Genomic DNA, 17,377 nt, shown 5'->3' with positions numbered 1-17,377 from the left:
CAAATTTGCTTCACTGATGGTAGATACTTATTTTCTTAAATTATGACTTATTTATAATGATTTATAAGTGGATTTTTAATTATAATTTACAAAATCTGAGATACATATATAAAGAGAGTCATATCTCGAAACTTATAATGCCTGCGATGGTAACAATGGCATCTCTAATCGCAAAATCTTCAACCTTACTGTATGTTTCTTCCTTTCATGAAAACAATAGTACAATGCTTTGAGATACAAGAAACATGAGTATTTAGACTTAGGAGGTGTTTGGCAGAAACAAAATTATAATTTTAAAAGTGTTTTTTAAAAACACTTATTAAATAATCTAAACACTCATATTTTATACTAATCAAATCAGAAAATAGAAATTTATCTGCCTAATGAAGTTCTAGTATTGTATCGTTGTATCCACGCGGATTTGAATGCTATGCCTTTTGGAAGTTACATTTTTATTGATCGAATCATTTTTTGTTAATTTTTTTAAAACTTAAAATATGCATGCTTTGTTTTTATTTAACAGACATATATGAAGCACGTGAATTTAAGCATCTAAAATGTTTCACTACATTCACCACAAAAAAAAAAAAAAAAGAAGGGGGTGTTTGAATTGCTCAAAATTTGAGCCCTCACGCAGAATAATTCTTCAACCACCAGCGTTTCTCTTCTTTTTGCCAAATTTCTCGAGAACGATTGCTTTAAGAATAATCACTTTCTCATCGCCTGAAGACACTAGTACGTGATAAAACCATTGCGTCATACATCCGTGTCTCGGCTGAAGTTTACTCGCCGGGATCACCCCACGTCTTCACCTTGCCCAGTTTCTGAGAAAGAAGGCAAAGCTCAACGGGAGTTTTTCGCAACCGAATTTGTTACAATTACAAAAAAGCTGCAAATGCTCAGTTGATACTAATCACTGATTTACAAATTGCAAGATAGGTAATCATCAATTACTTTCTCGTAATTCTTCTTTTACGCAGCGGATAATGCACGTGGGAGATACCTCCAGAAACACGAACGGACTAGAATCCCAAATAGGGAATTAAAATTAGCTCAAGAAAGGGCAAGGGAGAAGCGCACAAGAGAACTAACGGCAAAATAATATAGAACTACACCCATAAACTACAACTCCAATTTACAAGTCTAGAATCCATCCATAGGCGACAAACCTTTTTTAACTAAATATGCGTGATTATTTGAGTAGCACATATACTGTATACATTATGCAATCAATTAAGTTATAGATGATGCAGAAATTAACTTGAACGAGGCGCCCGTGCCTGTTATTGTTAAAGCCCGATAAGTATATTTACATCATCTGCTGCGTTTATTTGACAATATAGTACACCATTTGCTTGGATTGTGTTTTCCATAGATGCATCGTCCAAAATTTACTTCACTTTTAAGAGTTTCAACAAGAAGTGGTTTGGTTTTGATCGATGCTTCAAGTGTGACTCCAAGATCCCAAGAACATCAAGGTTCTAATCGGGTCGTCTGCACGGGCACGGTGGTTACATCCCCTTCTCTCATTTTGATAACGCATAAGAAGCCTTGGCTGCTTCAGAGAGTCGGCGGTGACGGCCACCACGGCGGCCTCGAAGACTTGTCGGAGCCTGTCGCCAATAGACTTGGTGGAGTCGTTGGGACGAGAAGCTTCGCCGGAGACAGGATGAGGTTTCATCCTAGCCATGGTGAGAGACTGCGATTATGAGGCCGGGATATTAGAAATGAAGATCAGAACCGTTGGGTCTATATATAGCCAAATATCGTGAGATGCCGCTAAGGTGACAATCCCTCGGTGCTTAGTTGGTGGGGCCAGATTCCTTATGAATTTGGATTACAGATCATCTCCACTCTCGGCGTCATTATTAATAGCGACCTTGGCCCCGTCCTGTTTCCCATCACCATCAAAATTATTTATAAATATATTTTATATAAATTAAGATAAAATTTTTTAACATACTTATCTCATATTTTATAAATTATGATTAAAAGATTACTTTAAAATTATTCTATATGGGTTCATTATATATTTTTTTTTCTATTTATAAGTTACTTTTAATATAAAGAATCTTAAACTTTATTGAATTTTATTTTAAATTCGACATTTTTTAAATTTTATCGCTATTTACTATATATTATACCTTATGTAAATAAAGTTAAGACAATAATAAATGAAGGATAAAATTGTATATCCATATAAAAAATTTCTTTCAATGCCATACAAAGAAGATCAAACATATTTTCTTTCTCTGCTATATAAATAGGATTTATAGGATCAGAGGAGTATCTTTTATTAAAACTTTTTTAATTTTATTTTTGCCTACAAAACTTTTTTAATTCTGGATTCATACATTTTTCACAATAAATACGGGTTTCTCCTTTGCATGTTACTGTTTTCCTTTAAAGAAAATTACAATAGTTTCAGGACAAATTCCTTTTTGTCCTTTTGCCAACATCAACAAAAGAAATAAAGATATACTTTATTAGATTCTTTCACTGTCTCTTTCACTCACTTTAGTAAATTCCATTCCGCGTAATGACAGTATAAAAACTAAAAAATTTACAGCCAAGATCAGCATAAATTCTCTGGATAATCTTTTTTTTTTTTTTAAAAAAGAACTAGATAAGTCATCCAATGCCATTAAACCACTTATCGGCCAGGCGCAACGCTGAAAGTCTCCCAACGGCCTATTCTTGTTTGATGATAAGACCAATCAAGAAAGAATCTCCCAATAGCTTATTGCTTCGCGGCCCTCTTCAAAAGAAAGAGAATATAGAATAAAGAGGAAAATCAAGTAATTATCAAAATTCAAAATATAAAAAAAGAAAATATATGCAGAAAAGTATAGTATGGAATACGTTAGATTAGATATACACGTCCCTTGGCAATTTAAAAAAAAAAAAAAAGATAAACCCGTCCCAATCAGCCAATCCTCGTGTCGTTATGATTCTGCCTCGCGTGTTTTCTTTGTTTATCTAAAATAATTAACTCTCCTTCCTCTTCTTCGTCTTCTTGGGGATAGAATGATAACTTTCCTGATCTGCCCACCAAGAGGGCAGATCCTACGGCAGGAAACTCGAAACCCTTGGGCAACACCCAACAAATCAGGAAGTTTACGAAATGGTTCGGACTCTGCCACAGATCTCATGACGTGGCCCATTTATCCCACGGCCCAAGGTTGTAGTGATGTAAGGAAATGAAACAGTCCCTGACGATTAACGGGATTAGGAGGGTGTTTGGATAGAAACCAAACCATTGTTTCAGAAGTGCTTTTACGGATTACGAAGTAAATATGTGGAGGAAGTTATCTCATTTTGCGGAAAAGTGATTCTGAAACCTAGGTTTTGGTTTTGCCAAACACCCCCTAGATCTAACAAAAATGATTAGTTTTTTATAACATGAAATATTCATTAAAAAAACTCATATTTACTGTTTGACCCGATAGGAGGATATCTGTCTGGCGAAAAGAAAAGGGTATCATAACCCAACATGGGTCTACGAAAAACCTAACAAATGTCCCCGTTAATAGAATAATCACGTCAATAATCCTACGTGAATTTGAAGTATGAGATATGTCTTCATCAAACATAAAGCAAGCTTCATTGGCAAGGGGAACCTGTGTTGCTTTCTTCCATTTCATCTTTGATTCTCTTTGGGTCCTTTTCCTTTTAGGAAATGAACTTAACTGCGCATAACGTGCCTATTCGCTTTGTTTTTCTTGTGTTTTTCAAAGGATGGCACCTTGTCATCTTCTCCATGGATCCATTCATATATATTCTTAAATCGTTCCGCTCCGACCTACTATTGCTGTAGTCCCTGCAGATGAAACTCCAGATGCTTCTTAATTCGACCGTTTCTAAGACATGATCTTCTCAGCACACAGCAGATAAGGAACCCAGTAATTCTTACGGCACCATTTTCGCATCTACAGTGCACATAGAGGACAGCTTTTAAACGCCATGTTTTACTTTTTATTAAAAGGGGTTTGTGTGTGTACGATATTCTTAACATTATATTATATTATTGACGAAAACTTGATAAGAACATGGCTTTCTATTAACGACACAATAAGTTTTAATTTTTACAGCATATCGATTATTTTCAATTAAATTATACGTTCTATACATTTTGGTCGGGGGAAAAAAATCAAATAGCATTTATCATGTTCCAAGTACAAATCAAAATTGCATTGAACATTAAGGGTTTGTTTGGTTTCTTGTTTTGAAAACAATTTTTTTAAAAAAACAGAAAAATAAAAAAACTTGTTTAATAATTTGTTTTTAGTTGATTGTTTTAAAAAACAAAAAACAGTAACATATTTTTAAAAATAAAAAATCAAAACAACTTTCATATTTTTTCTTGTTTTTGTTTTTGTGTTTTGAAAAATTTTAAGAAATTTTCTTCTTTTCTTATTTACAATCCACCACTTATTATTACCAGCAACAACTGTTACCTACCAAGTGTGATTTTAGAATTATTATACAAGCAAATTCTTTTGTTTTCTGTTTTCAAAACTTGTTTCAAGAAACAATTGTATAAAATTGTTTTAAGAACAAGATAATAAAGAACAAAAACAAAGAAGCTCTAAGTTTTTTTCTTTTGTTTTTTCCACTAGTTTCGTTTGCTGTTTATTTATTGGAGCTTCCCGGAATTTTTGAAGGTGAGTAGGAAAGACAGTGGAGGTTACCGGGGAAGCAAATTGTCAAACATTTGCACTCTTTTAACTCTTAGGTATAGTTTGTTTCGCAATATTAAATATAAGAGCCAGGGATTGATATTAAAAAAAAAATCTATCAAAAAAGTATTTAACACAATAAACTGTTTGTTACATAATATTGGACAAACTCATATATGTAGTACTGGGAAATATAGTCCCCTCTTATAGTATTTTTTAATCCCACTTTCATGAGTTTATCTGATCTCATGTAATAAACCTTGAATTAAGAACCTCACACCGATTGGCTACTAGCATGCATGAAATGCTAATTCAAATGGCACGACAGAGGAAAAGAAAAGGCATAAACTTTGGTGCAAGGAATCTACTTTTTAGATAAGGCTGAAAGGAAAAGGTAGATTTAAGGTCCTACACCGCCCGTAGCAGATCAGTAGGGAGCTATTGGCCTTTCTTAAGCAAAACCCCAAAGAGATGCACTACTTTTTTTTTTTTTTTTTAATAAAAGGACAAGACACTAAAGATCCTCCATACTTGCCTCCATCAGCTACCCCTGCTCATTTTTGTTCCCAACTTTTTACATTAACAAATCTCTTTTCTTTCGTTTTTTTCCCCAGCGGATATTATGAAACTTAAACACCCCCCCCCCCCACAGTACCCCTCAGCACTCATATCCGCCACTTGGTTGTTCATGACTTCACATAACAGAGCATCCACCTTCATATTCATGGTCGTCATCACAGCGCTTGATCCAACCAGGAGGCGGCGGCGGCTGCTGTAGGTGAGAGTATGTAGCATAAGCATGCATGGGAGGGGCATAATACTGAGCACTAGAAGTGGGGTATGCTGTGTTATAGCTTAAACCGTATACTTGTGGTATTGCAGGAGAATAGTACACTGGTGGTGTTGGGTACGACGGATAGGCATGCTGAATCGGAGGACCAAGATCCATGGCAGCCATAGAAGCAACCAAGTTGGGGGTGTTTCCGACTGATTTACTTGGCGGTGGTGGTGTGGCTAAAGCATCAATCATATTTTCTCGACCGCCTCCGTTATTGTTGGGAGAATCTCCCTTGCTTTGGCCCTTTTTCTTGTTCTTGTTCTTCTTTTTCTTTTTAGCACCGCCGCCACTGCCCTTGTCGCCACCTGCATCTGCTCCGCCGGCATCCTCACATTCACTGTCTTCTTTGTAAGACTCTGTATCTTCATCATCAGCCAAACCATTTTGATCAATGTCATCGCCAAGCGGTTCATTATTCTTTTGGTCTTTCTTTTGCTTATCACTTCCCTTGGATTTCGACTTGTTATCTTTCTTCTGGGTCTTCTCTGAAGGACATAGCTCTGCTAGTTTGCCTGATCTTACCAGCTTCTTGATTAAAATGTTAGCGTCCACGTTACCAGTCACCGTAACCTTGTGTTGTTGAGAATCAACCTCAGTGGTATAAACCCCTATAATCAACGAATGGCGATCAATGATTCAATGTCATAATTAAGACTGCAAGCAAAGAGAACTAGTAATCATGAACACACGGTAAGATTATTCTTATAAATATTGCCGCACTACCATCAATTCCCTGAAGAACCTTTTTGACTTTCTTCTTGCAGCCTTCACAGTGGATTAAAACTTTCAACACCCACGTCTGCATGATAGAGTAATTATACAAGGGAAGTTGGAGCGAAATTAGTGAACACTGACCAAGGAGATGAACGTGAAAGAAAAGAGGATTTGAGAGAGGAAGGCTGTGGTGTTGATTATACCTGGTATTTCAAAGCTTCTACTGGAGGATCTTCTTCAACTGTCTTGGCTGCCATATGGAGAGTTAGTTGGAGGGAGTGTAATGTAAGGGATGAGAAGTTTGGCGTTCAGCGAAAGGTTTAAAGAGAAGAGAGGCCAATGCAGTAGAGCCCCATCTCTTCCGTACCAGAGTCCAGAGAGAGAGAGAGAGAGAGAGAGAGAGTAAAGATGCTTTGAGAGGGAAGGAAAAATTAGGAGAAAGCAGCACGAGTTAAAAGGTCCAAGAAAAGTATGAGAATGTGGTGTCGCACCACACCACCTTAAATTCCTTCTAATTAACTAACCAATAGGCTTATGAATATGACACATCAGCAACGTCACGTGAGCACTGATAGAATATGTAATGTGGGGCTGGGATTGGTGAGCTTCTAGCATATGCACCCGCATGAGTTTCTGATAGACCCTTCTGGAATACTCACCAAGGAAATAAAATCAAGCTTTCAGTCGAGTGTTTGATTTTCACGTCTTTAGTTGCGTAGGATGTAAAAAACAGGTGAGGAGTTCAAGAGGTTCTTCGTATCCACTTCGACGGCCTCCTTTGCATCTAATTTTGTCATTATCAGAGGGTTTTAAGGGCTTCATCAATTTTGGTACAAGCTCATTTTTCACCTTCCAGCCTCTCGCATCGGGTCCTTCTCCATGGCCCCACAATCCTCCTACCAGTCCATCACTCACCAAGTGCTGCTTAGAGGCTAAGTTGGTATGAGGGAAATCAAAAGGAGGAGAAGGAAAATTTTAATGAATTCTATTTAAAAAATTGGAGAAGTGGGGTTTCAAAATTTTAATAAAGAAAAAAAATAATATAAAAGAGTAATAAAAATTAATTAAAAGCTCTTAACCCCATTTTTCTAATTTTTTAAATTGAGCTTTTTGATATTTTTCCTCCCCTCCCCTCTTCTCATTTTCTATCATACCAAACGGACCCTAATAGTTTCATGCTCATCCAATCAAAATATAAACCGGCATGATCAATATTAAGCTTCAAATAACACGGGTTAAGACCCATGGTTATGAGTTTAGTGAAAAGAGTAATGAGCCCGAAGGGTGGGGTCAAAAATAACAATTCAGGATGTTTGTCATTTGACCAAGCCCACGCGACAAATGAATGAGTTGGGCAAGAAAATTACATAAAGCATCAGCTGAAATGTACTCCTACTTAAATTCTAAAACAACTGCCTGTTATTTAGGCTAGAATCTGCTATCTGATACATCTAGGATTAGACCAATGGTTTTGAGATTTTTACATGCATATAGCTGCTAAAAGTAACTCCGAATCTGGCATCGCTCAGATTTCATATTTGTAAATAAAATATTATGCAGACGAACTTTAAAGAGTTAGGCATAAAGTTAAGCCAAAATGTGTATACTACAAACGTCCAAGCTTCAAACCACTAAAAAGGCCAATCATAAAATGTAATACGGCTTCTCCATGTCATGCCCATTTTTAACCATCCCATGGTACTTGCTTGGTGATGGCCTGGGTTGATCGTACAAAAGCATCTGAATCCTGAACTTACAACACCCGCAGCAATGAAAGAGCAGCCTTATGTAACCGAAGTTGATCACTTTAAAATCCTATTCTGTTCATCGCCCTTGCAACCGCCCATGCCCATTTTCAGAAGCCAAATGCATCATTGACATCACAGGCTCAAGAAAAAGTGAGGAGAAAGCCAACCCTGGGTACGATGCAAACTTCCCTATTCAATTATGGATTATGATACTGATGAAAGTAGCCATTTTTCTTCCATAGTGAGTTCAATCTTTTTTCAAACGTTAAGGCTCAAGAAAAAAATTAGCTGGGGTTGGAGTATTCACACATGACTCAAGGGTTGAAGTATACATGAACATATATTCCCTGACTGGAAGCATTGTTTTCTAGCTCAACTTATATCAGCTAGTTCTCGAGTGAATTGGAAAACCATGGGATGATTCAAGCCGCTGTTGAATCCAATCCAACTCATAAGATCGATTCATTCCTGAGAAAGTTTCATATTAGATAACAAATAAATTCACAGATATAAGCAGAGTTTAATGAAACAGCATACGAATGCATCAAACACTGACGTTTTCTGATATCCAAGCACCTACTGCATATTAGATTCGCTTTTAACCCCAATTGGAACTCAACATGGATTAACTTGACGGTTTCCAAGAGCGAATTTAAATTTGCCAATTGGGTTTACCTTAAAAGTAGGGAAAAAGTATGCCTATTGCCAACTGGAACAACGAAAGAGAAGTTCACTAGAGATAAGGTTGAGGGTAAAGTATATATATTTAAAGGCAATGAATGAGCAATAAAGAAATATCTCTCGTGGCATTGCAATTGGTAAAATGCCCCTAAATGCAAACGAAACCCTAACCAGAAGCAAACGAGCTTATGCATGTCAGTGGTGGACCCTTTTTCCCTTTTTTTTTTTTTTTTTTTTGAAAAAAGACATAATTCAGCACCCTAAAGTGTGCATGCAAAAGTTTATACAGTTGAATATCTCAAGCTCTAAAGGAAAGAGAGAAAAAGGAATTTAATCTAAAGTGTAGCAGCTGTAGTAGGCTGTCTTCAAACCAGTAAAATAGACATAATTCGGCACAACCACATCCATATCAATACGGTACAGCATAATAATGGACACTCAGTCATCGCCAACTATATGCAGGCTGATTACATTTTTGGCTTCTTTAGAGAAGTGCCTTCTGACATTGATTCCTCTCTTCTGGGTCATCCTCATCTAATTTCAGAACTAGCCAATAATCAATCAATGCGCAGAAGGGCAGAAATTTTAAAGCTAAAATAATAATGTGACCTCTAATCTCATTGCTGGCTAAGTAGACCACAGAGGTCGAAATTAAAACATTTCAAACGGCCAAAGAAGAGCAAAAGAAATCCTGGCATGAGCTATTCAAAACCTTCACATTTCACAGCTTCTAAAAAAAAATCACATTTTTCATTGTTTGGACTTGCATTGAACTTGTTTAATCTAGGATCTGACCAAACCAGAGCATCTCAAATTTCAAGCATGTTTCTCCACAAGGTCCTAATCAAGGGTGTAAAACCTCTATAAAATATACAATTACAATAACTTATACTATTCACAAAACTGCCTACAGTGTGGCCCATTCTTCAAATTTCATGCAATTAACAAAAAAAGGGTTTAATTATAAATTGATAACTTGATAAAGAAAACGAATGACAGAGGCAATTCGAACACACTGACAGTTTGTGTTACTTCAAAGTCAAACTGATGCACAATATGTCTACAGAATGAAAAGGCCAACACATCCCAATTTCCATAATTCGTGTCACCACAGAAAGGATCGTGCCGTGGCTCTACTTGTTGAAACAACCAACGTACGCATAGACTTGAAAACTTACCATTTCACATCCCTTTTAAAAAGTATTTACCCTAATTTTCTGAGCATATTTTTGCAAATAAAAAGAGCGAAGCAAGCCTCCCCCAAAGGCATAATATCTCCACCGTGTAATTTGATTAAGCATTTCACAATTACTATCAATTTTAATCAATTTCACAAGTAACTTGATATTTCAGTATTTGTCGGAGAATTCAGAAGATTGATATGAAACAACATTTATGTAGTCATATGAAATACACCCCAAAGTAAATCAAGCGGCTACAAATCATCAATGTTAAATGCCTTTCTGCACAAAAGAACACCTGAGGTGACCAAAGCAAGAGCCGTCAATGCTCCCTGCCTAGAAAGCCAGAACTCAGTCCATGTCAAGGGTTTTGAGACCTCAAATAGGACCTTCTGAAACTTTTCATTCAAGTCATCCAATGAACCAGTGTTATCTATTACTATGTCTGCTTTAGTCCTTTTTACGTCCAGTGACATTTGAGAGCTCATCCTGTTCCTTGCATCCTCCTCACTTGTCCCGTCTCTCGCCATGAGTCGTTGAATCTGCGTTTCTGGATCAACCCAAACAACAATAGTGGGCTTTGTCAACTTGTCCATCTTGGCCTCAAATAACAGAGGGACATCAAGAACAATAATCTCATGACCCTTCATCCAAAGCTTCACTATTTCCCAAAAGATTCCAGAGGATATATAAGGAGCCAGCAATCTAGAAAAGATCACAATTGAAACTCAAAATCCGGTCCCAATACATCTTGAGACACAAAATAATTCCAAAGATTTCTCACAAAAATCAAGGGAAGACATGTACTAACCTAGCAATTAAGATATAAATTGAACTTTGGACTAGGGCCAATAATTGATAACAAAATATAATGTAACTTACGACATATGCAGCAGTTTGTTATATTGAAGTTACTAGCTACTAATGCTTAATTAACGTCCATTGCCCATAAAAGTTCTCACTTAAATATAATAATTCAATCTCACGTTGCACTCGAAATATATATGCATCTTTTCCACGCAAGAAATCATAGAAATGTGAGGCCACCAATCAGCCATGAAAATGCGAAAATCAGAAGTTTCACGTCAAATACAAAAACTGCACCAAAAGGCAACATTACCTGTTAAGAAGTTGGCGCTTATCTGGATCAGAAAAAACAATTTGTCCAAGTCTTGGCCTATTAACTTCTCCATTCTCAAGTAAAATTTCCTGTCCGAAAGCTGCAACAACTTTTTTCCACCCACCAGTGCCTTTATTTAATGCAGCCTACAAGTAACCACGAACAAACCCGCTCAATTTTTTTTTTTTTTTAAAAACTCCCGATACAATCATCTCCCTTCAACTCAAAATCATTCATACAGTTCAAAGAAAAGAAAAGTCAGAATCATTAAAACCTGACTTCTTTTCAATGCAAAGGGCAACAAAACTTTAGTTTCAAGATCCATCTAAGACTTTGAAACGTCAATGAACAAAGAACAAAAAACATACACGGGCAACGACGTCGGCATCTACAACCGGAATGCCATTAGATTTGAATAGATTAGACACAGTGCTCTTCCCTGAAGATATTCCACCGGTAAGTCCAACAATTCTCATTGTCACTCGTCGAGGAGTCCCCAAATACTGAAAACCGGACCAGTCATTGAGCCGGTCAAAAAAGTGAGTCAAGAGTAAATGGTTTCCACTCGTGCCAATGATTAAAAAATATAATTTAATTAGAAACAGCACACTGCGAAGTTTTGATACAAATCAGAATTAATAAAAACAGCACAAGTTCACCGGGGAAAAAAAAAAAACAGCACAAATGCACAAGTCATTTGATACAAAGCAGAATGGAAGAAAAAGCCAAATTACCAGAATATATTAGCTGAGGAGACGAGGTCAAGAGCACCAGCGAAGATTTAAGAAAAGGCCGAAGCGCTTAGAGGGGCAGACGAGTTCGGATCAGAATTTCGGGCCTAGGGAATTAAGGCAGAAGAGAGGGCTAAAGGGGAGGATCTGTTATTACTACAAACTTTTTAGATACCATGTCAAGTTCTTTCCCACAAGCGCATCTGGTGTAGTGGTATCATAGTACCCTCCCACGGTACTGACCAGGGTTCGATTCCCCGGATGCGCATTTATAGCTTTTTTCTGTGGCGCTGCTAAAAATACTCTCTTCCTCTTTCATCCTGACGTCCTGTGGGAGGATGAGAGGGGCTTCTTTTTCTGGCAAATCTTCCTCTACATAATCGAGGCCATCTCGTTCGACCTTCGGAGATTAGTTGCGTATAACGATGGGACAGGTTTCCGAGGTCAGGGCTTTCACAAATAGAATTTTTGCCCTGCTAAACACCTGTGCTTCTCGAACTCAACTCCACCAGATTCAAACCCAACTGATCATCCATAATCTCCATTCCGACAGCACCATTGCTTCCCAATTCATCACTGCATGCCAATCCGTGGGTCTTCTCAACTCCGCTTTTCTGCTGCTCACCTTTCTTCCAAGAGCAAATACTTTCGTTTGCAATTCTCTCATCCGGGCCTTCGCTCACTCTCACATTCCTCATACCCCTCTCGCCATATACTTTCAGATGCATAAAAATTCTGTTCGCCCTAATAACTACACCTTCCCTTTCCTTTTCAAATCTTTATCCGACTTCCGTGAGTTTAAACAAGTTCAATGCATCTACACTCACGTCTTAAAACTGGGTCATCTCAACGATATTTATGTTCAAAACTCACTTCTCGATGTTTATGCATCTTGTGGCCGTATGGACTTGTGCCGACAGCTGTTTGATGAAATGCTTCAAAGGGATGTTGTGTCATGGACAGTGTTAATTATGGGTTATCGAAATGCTGGGAAGTACGATGATGCGTTAATTGTCTTCGAACAGATGCAATATGCGGGTGTAATGCCTAACAGAGTGACGATGGTAAATACCTTGGCTGCTTGTGCAAAATTTGGTGCAATTGAAATGGGTGTCTGGATACATAATATCCTAAAGAAAAATGGGTGGGAACTCGACGTTGTACTGGGGACCGCGTTAATTGAGATGTATGCGAAATGCGGGAGAGCTGACGAAGGGCTGGAAGTTTTCAGCCTGATGAAGGAAAAAAATGTATTTACTTGGAATGCACTTATTAAAGGACTAGCTTCAGCTAAAAGTGGCGAAGAAGCAATCTGGTGGTTTCAAAGAATGGAGGAGGAAGGAGTAAGAGCAGATGAAGTGACTTTGGTCACAGTCCTTTCGGCTTGTAGCCACTCAGGCCTGGTAGAGATAGGACAACAGATTTTCAGTTATTTGATTAATGGGAAGTATGGATTTTCGCCTGATGTCAAGCACTATGCATGTATGGTCGACCTCTTAGCACGTTCAGGGCGCGTAGAAGAGGCTTTTGAATTCGCAAGACATATGCCTTTTGAGCCTACGAAAGCTATGTGGGGATCCTTATTCGCCAGTTCCAAATCTCAGGGGGAATTGGAGCTCAGCGAGTTTGCAGCCAGAAAACTCGTAGATTTGGAGCCACATAATTCTGCTTATTATATTCATCTGTCAAATCTGTATGCAGAGATGGGGAGATGGTGGGATGCGGAAAAAGTACGGGAAATGATGAAAGAAAGACGGTTAACCAAGGACCTGGGGTTTAGTTCTGTGCAGACTGAACCAAAAGAGCACGCCAATTTTTAGTGCTGTATTTCTCAAAGCATTTAGATAAATGCTAACTAGGATGGAATACTTACGGTCCGATGAAACAAGTGAGGACATGTATAGAGACTGAAAGACGGAGTTAGCCGGCCCTTTTTGTTGAGCTATGGTGTTTTAAGCTGTATATATTTCTTGATTCTTGATGATTAGATTTTGAAGTTAACATAATTTGGCATTTACTCCAGAGACTTCATTTTCTACTGAAGTCAATCGCAAAAATTGAATGCAAAATGGAAGATGGTTCCCAGGGACAGAGTAAAATAATTTTATAACTTATTCGAGTAACATCAAAGTGGCTTTATTCTGTTCATCTCTAAACCTTCAGAGCATACCCATACTGAAATGGCTTTACCTTGATTTCCATAGCAAGGACCTTTGACCAAGCTGGTCTTTGCAGTGATATCAGCTACCCAGGCAGTAACATGGGGCCGTGATCAAACAGATTCCTAGTCTGAGTTCATCAAGTATTGAATGGTGGGGAGGTGATGCAGATCCACCAAGGTAAAGCACTAAAGCAGTCCCCTGCCAAGCACTTGGACTCAGATATTCTCTTGCCGTATATATCAAGAACGCATATAATTAATCAACTATGCACACGCTCGAGATTGATATTTTGATTTGATTAATGAGGCTTATATTTATGTGAGCAAGCGTCTTCCTCTGATTGTGACAGTTTACTTGCGGTGAGCGGACTTGTATACTTTCAACCCAAGTAACCCAACCCGTCATGCTTTCTCTGCATTGCATTGAAGGGCAAGCTCGAGGAGAATATCGTTAAACGTTAGTAATATTTTTTATATTATTTTTCTTTAACTCCGTTCAATTTTATCTATCTTATTTTTCACACATCCCATTCTTTTCTTTTCTTTTTTTTGGTTGCCAACCACACATGCCATTTATTACCCTTATTTTTCAATCCTTCTCTTAATTTTTAAATTTTCTTTAATCTAGATGTTTGTAAACACGATCATGTGGGCGGAGGATATTGTATACGTATAATGTATTATATCATAGATGTTTCAACGGAAACAACATGGTTAACACCGCAGAAATATGTACAGGCCAACATTACTTACACTTAAGCCTACATTCAGGTTAGAACGCAGTCCCTTAGTGGAGTTAGACATTTTACATTATTAAATAGAGACACACTAACTAAAGGCTGAAACGCAACCATTGAAATGTCATCACAGGCTTGAGGCTTGTATCTCATATCGTCTCAAAACCTGTTTCTGGCTCTAAAAAGTTGTGACATTCCAGCTGAGTCATTTCTCCACCGCGCACCGGGTCAAATCGACATCTGTAGAAGCTGCATAGCACAGTCCACTGGGGATCATTAATATCAAAACATAAAAGCTGCTTATAATTTTAAAATAACGAAAGCAAAACGCGATTTGATGATTAAAAAAGGGTTTTCTCTGAAAAGTAGCTTGAGGCTCAACGCAATACTTATTGCAGTGACAAAAATGATACGACAAAGAACAAGTGCTTTCATCTACATTCTCAACTAAACTAATGCAGATATGATATAGGGTGAATGGGGTGGCGCCTTTCTTCAAATATCAGCTCAGCAATACTCAAAAGCGACCAATTTTTCAGACGTAGAAGAAAAATAGAACCATTCATCAATGGGAACCTTAGTATCTAAGGAAAATAGAGCAGATATAGCCACAGCCTACGGAAGACTGCATTCTGTTGAGGAAGTTACTTTTACCTTCCATCCATGCCAAGAATTATGACCGTATTCTTTTGATGACCAAATACAACCAAGTAACGACAGCCCTCATGCAAGTGAAACTGAGCAACCGAACGCTCTGAATTGAAATACTTAGGCAATACTCCTGCAAGTGCAAAGCAAAACAAGCTTAAAATGAACACGAGTAATCAACTAACGCTTCTCCATTTGAGAAAATTAAAACCTAGAACTCCAAACAATTAAAAACATGGAAAACAATAACAAGGTGAAATAAATATGGAATGGAAGAGAACCGGGTGATATTGGTGGCTGTCAACGATTATTTCCAACACATCTTACGCTCTTAACATTCAACTCCTTCACAATTCACAGGTTGAGAAATAGAACGGTCCCGGCAAATGGGGGACAATAGTCAAAATACCAAGGTTAAAATTTAACAATTTTAGTTAGTACGTGTTCATACAACCTAACAGGATATCAAGTGAGAATAACAATAGATGTTTTACCTTTTAAGTTCTTGAACGAGAGAGATGACCTAGATGGCGTAACGGCAGCATTAGAATTGGATGTGCTCTGTGACTTTTCATGCTGGGGCCCACTAGAATTAACCTTGAGGCTGAAAACATGGACAGTGCCCTTGTCACTCGAAACTCCTAGCCACTCAGCAGTAGAAGAGAATGCCAGACTATATATCTCCGCCGCATTTGCACCCCTTCTTACCTATATTGTTGATTCCATGAACGCATTTATTAGCATGAAAAGCTATCAAGTTTAAATAGACAGATATTTTTTTCTTCACGGCTTCCTTAATAGACGAATTCAAGCTTCCAAAGGAGACAAACAGTTTATTCACAACTCGGACAAACAGCATACGCTAAAGAATCGCGTAAGAGCTAAAGAGCATGTATCATCAAATAGTATGCCTAATCCAGCCACTTGTCTACCATAGGAAGACGTATCTCCTCAAATAACTGACGATAGATTTCCTCTACGGATTTTTTAAAAACACGCAGAATTATCACAACCCACCCTATACTATAATGCCGTGAGCATATGAAAAGCATTAATCGTCAAAAACCAGAAAACTCACATACTTCTCGAAGCACCGTGCCATTAGCTGTCCCAAAGATCCTAATTAGTGTCCCCTTGGTGCTTGCGGTAGCTAGTAACTGCCCATCCAGTGTGAGAGTAAAACAAGCTATTCCAGAATCATGTGCCGAAATAAATTTGGATTTCTGCTGCGCATAATGCTCTACTCGAATCTGGCCCTTATGCAAAGCAGGGCAGGCCAGCACCAGAGAATCGGCTAATTGCGAAACTTCGCAGAGCCCTTTCGGGTTCGCAACCGTCTCAATCTGATGCAGCAACTTGAGGTCCGCGAAATTGTACACAAATATCTTCTGTTCCATCACTACAATTATTCTGTCTCGTCGAAGCCGGACTCCCCGAACAGGAGCCCGGAACGACAACTCGCCAATGCACCTGCCTTCATGGTCGTCCCAGATCATCACCTTATTAGGAGGGTATTGGGGGTGAGGACCACCTCCGATGAGTGCCAGTATATTACACCGAAAAAGCATCTCCACGTGGCCAATCCCACCGGCGATGCCACCCCCACCATCGAACTCTCTGCGAAAGTGCTCTCGGAAAGGGTCGCAATCGTAGATACGAAAACCGTTATCCGTGGCGGCGGCGAAACAGGCTCTGTCCTGGTTGAAGGAGAGTTGAAGCAGCGTAGGAGGGGTGGTCATCGCAGGGGAATCGGGCGAAGCATCATTAAACTTGTGATGAGAGATGGAGTGATTGTGACTGTGAGGCGGGGTTGATTGGCGAACCATGAAGGAATCCAAGTCTGGCGTCTGAGATTGATCAGCGTGAAAACTAGGAATTGAATTGGAATCGACATTAGGGCTGGGCCATGGGGGAGAAGAGGAAGTTGAGAGAGTGGCCATGGATCACGGAGTATCGAAAGAGCTGATAGCCCCTTCTTCTCACTGTATCCCTCTTTCGACCCCGACAACCAGTCCCAGTGAACAATTTCCTTTCATTCGGGAAGGCGTAAAACCAGTAGATGCGGAAACGAGAACATGATTCCCAGAATTTTCTGCAAATTGACGATTTTCTCCTTTTCCTGATGTTGGTGATGCGTGA

General features: G+C 38.5%; 4 protein-coding genes and 1 non-coding gene across 5 annotated transcripts; 2 read left to right on the top strand and 3 right to left on the bottom strand.

The window, feature by feature from the left end:
• Positions 1-5,028: 5,028 nt before the first annotated feature.
• On the bottom strand, positions 5,029-7,239 carry LOC114759222 (heavy metal-associated isoprenylated plant protein 36). Its single transcript, XM_028948352.1, has 3 exons — positions 6,435-7,239; positions 6,241-6,316; positions 5,029-6,125 (listed from the first exon to the last, which is right to left on the bottom strand). Exons 1-3 carry the CDS (start codon positions 6,486-6,488, stop codon positions 5,374-5,376), a joined length of 882 nt encoding a protein of 293 aa, XP_028804185.1. The 5' UTR covers positions 6,489-7,239; the 3' UTR covers positions 5,029-5,373.
• Positions 7,240-10,036: 2,797 nt separating this feature from the next.
• Positions 10,037-12,200, bottom strand: LOC114759223 (dephospho-CoA kinase). The gene is made up of 4 exons (XM_028948353.1): positions 11,696-12,200; positions 11,330-11,464; positions 10,962-11,107; positions 10,037-10,546 (listed from the first exon to the last, which is right to left on the bottom strand). Exons 2-4 carry the CDS (start codon positions 11,435-11,437, stop codon positions 10,096-10,098), a joined length of 705 nt encoding a protein of 234 aa, XP_028804186.1. The 5' UTR covers positions 11,438-11,464; positions 11,696-12,200; the 3' UTR covers positions 10,037-10,095.
• Positions 11,890-11,960, top strand: TRNAG-CCC (transfer RNA glycine (anticodon CCC)). Its single transcript has one exon. It is a non-coding gene; the product is annotated as a tRNA-Gly (tRNA).
• Positions 12,101-13,661, top strand: LOC114759221 (pentatricopeptide repeat-containing protein At5g66520-like). The gene has a single exon (XM_028948351.1). It carries the CDS (start codon positions 12,118-12,120, stop codon positions 13,510-13,512), a length of 1,395 nt encoding a protein of 464 aa, XP_028804184.1. The 5' UTR covers positions 12,101-12,117; the 3' UTR covers positions 13,513-13,661.
• Positions 13,662-14,502: 841 nt separating this feature from the next.
• Positions 14,503-17,225, bottom strand: LOC114759241 (autophagy-related protein 18a). The gene is made up of 4 exons (XM_028948381.1): positions 16,321-17,225; positions 15,733-15,946; positions 15,245-15,371; positions 14,503-14,839 (listed from the first exon to the last, which is right to left on the bottom strand). The coding sequence occupies exons 1-4, from the start codon at positions 17,176-17,178 to the stop codon at positions 14,740-14,742; spliced, it is 1,299 nt and encodes a 432-aa protein (XP_028804214.1). The 5' UTR covers positions 17,179-17,225; the 3' UTR covers positions 14,503-14,739.
• Between the last annotated feature and the right edge of the window lie 152 nt (positions 17,226-17,377).

The sequence above is a fragment of the Neltuma alba genome, unplaced genomic scaffold (assembly GCF_004799145.2).
Source record: "Neltuma alba isolate B1F8T4 unplaced genomic scaffold, ASM479914v2 tig00010802_pilon, whole genome shotgun sequence".
Taxonomy (NCBI): domain Eukaryota; kingdom Viridiplantae; phylum Streptophyta; class Magnoliopsida; order Fabales; family Fabaceae; genus Neltuma; species Neltuma alba.
This window is presented reverse-complemented; position numbering and strand designations above follow the sequence as displayed.

Coding starts and splice junctions, on each gene's coding strand:
- LOC114759222 (XM_028948352.1), bottom strand. CDS start 6,488: ATGGCAGCCAAGACAGTTGAAGAAGATCCTCCAGTAGAAGCTTTGAAA. Junction 6,317..6,434: donor TAGAAGCTTTGAAATACCAG/GTATAATCAACA, acceptor TCTATCATGCAG/ACGTGGGTGTTGAAAGTTTT. Junction 6,126..6,240: donor GGTTCTTCAGGGAATTGATG/GTAGTGCGGCAA, acceptor CGTTGATTATAG/GGGTTTATACCACTGAGGTT.
- LOC114759221 (XM_028948351.1), top strand. CDS start 12,118: ATGGGACAGGTTTCCGAGGTCAGGGCTTTCACAAATAGAATTTTTGCC.
- LOC114759241 (XM_028948381.1), bottom strand. CDS start 17,178: ATGGCCACTCTCTCAACTTCCTCTTCTCCCCCATGGCCCAGCCCTAAT. Junction 15,947..16,320: donor ATGGCACGGTGCTTCGAGAA/GTATGTGAGTTT, acceptor TCAACAATATAG/GTAAGAAGGGGTGCAAATGC. Junction 14,840..15,244: donor ATTCTTGGCATGGATGGAAG/GTAAAAGTAACT, acceptor TGTGCTATGCAG/CTTCTACAGATGTCGATTTG.
- LOC114759223 (XM_028948353.1), bottom strand. CDS start 11,437: ATGAGAATTGTTGGACTTACCGGTGGAATATCTTCAGGGAAGAGCACT. Junction 11,108..11,329: donor ATGCCGACGTCGTTGCCCGT/GTATGTTTTTTG, acceptor GGTTACTTGTAG/GCTGCATTAAATAAAGGCAC. Junction 10,547..10,961: donor AAGCGCCAACTTCTTAACAG/GTAATGTTGCCT, acceptor GATCTTTTCTAG/ATTGCTGGCTCCTTATATAT.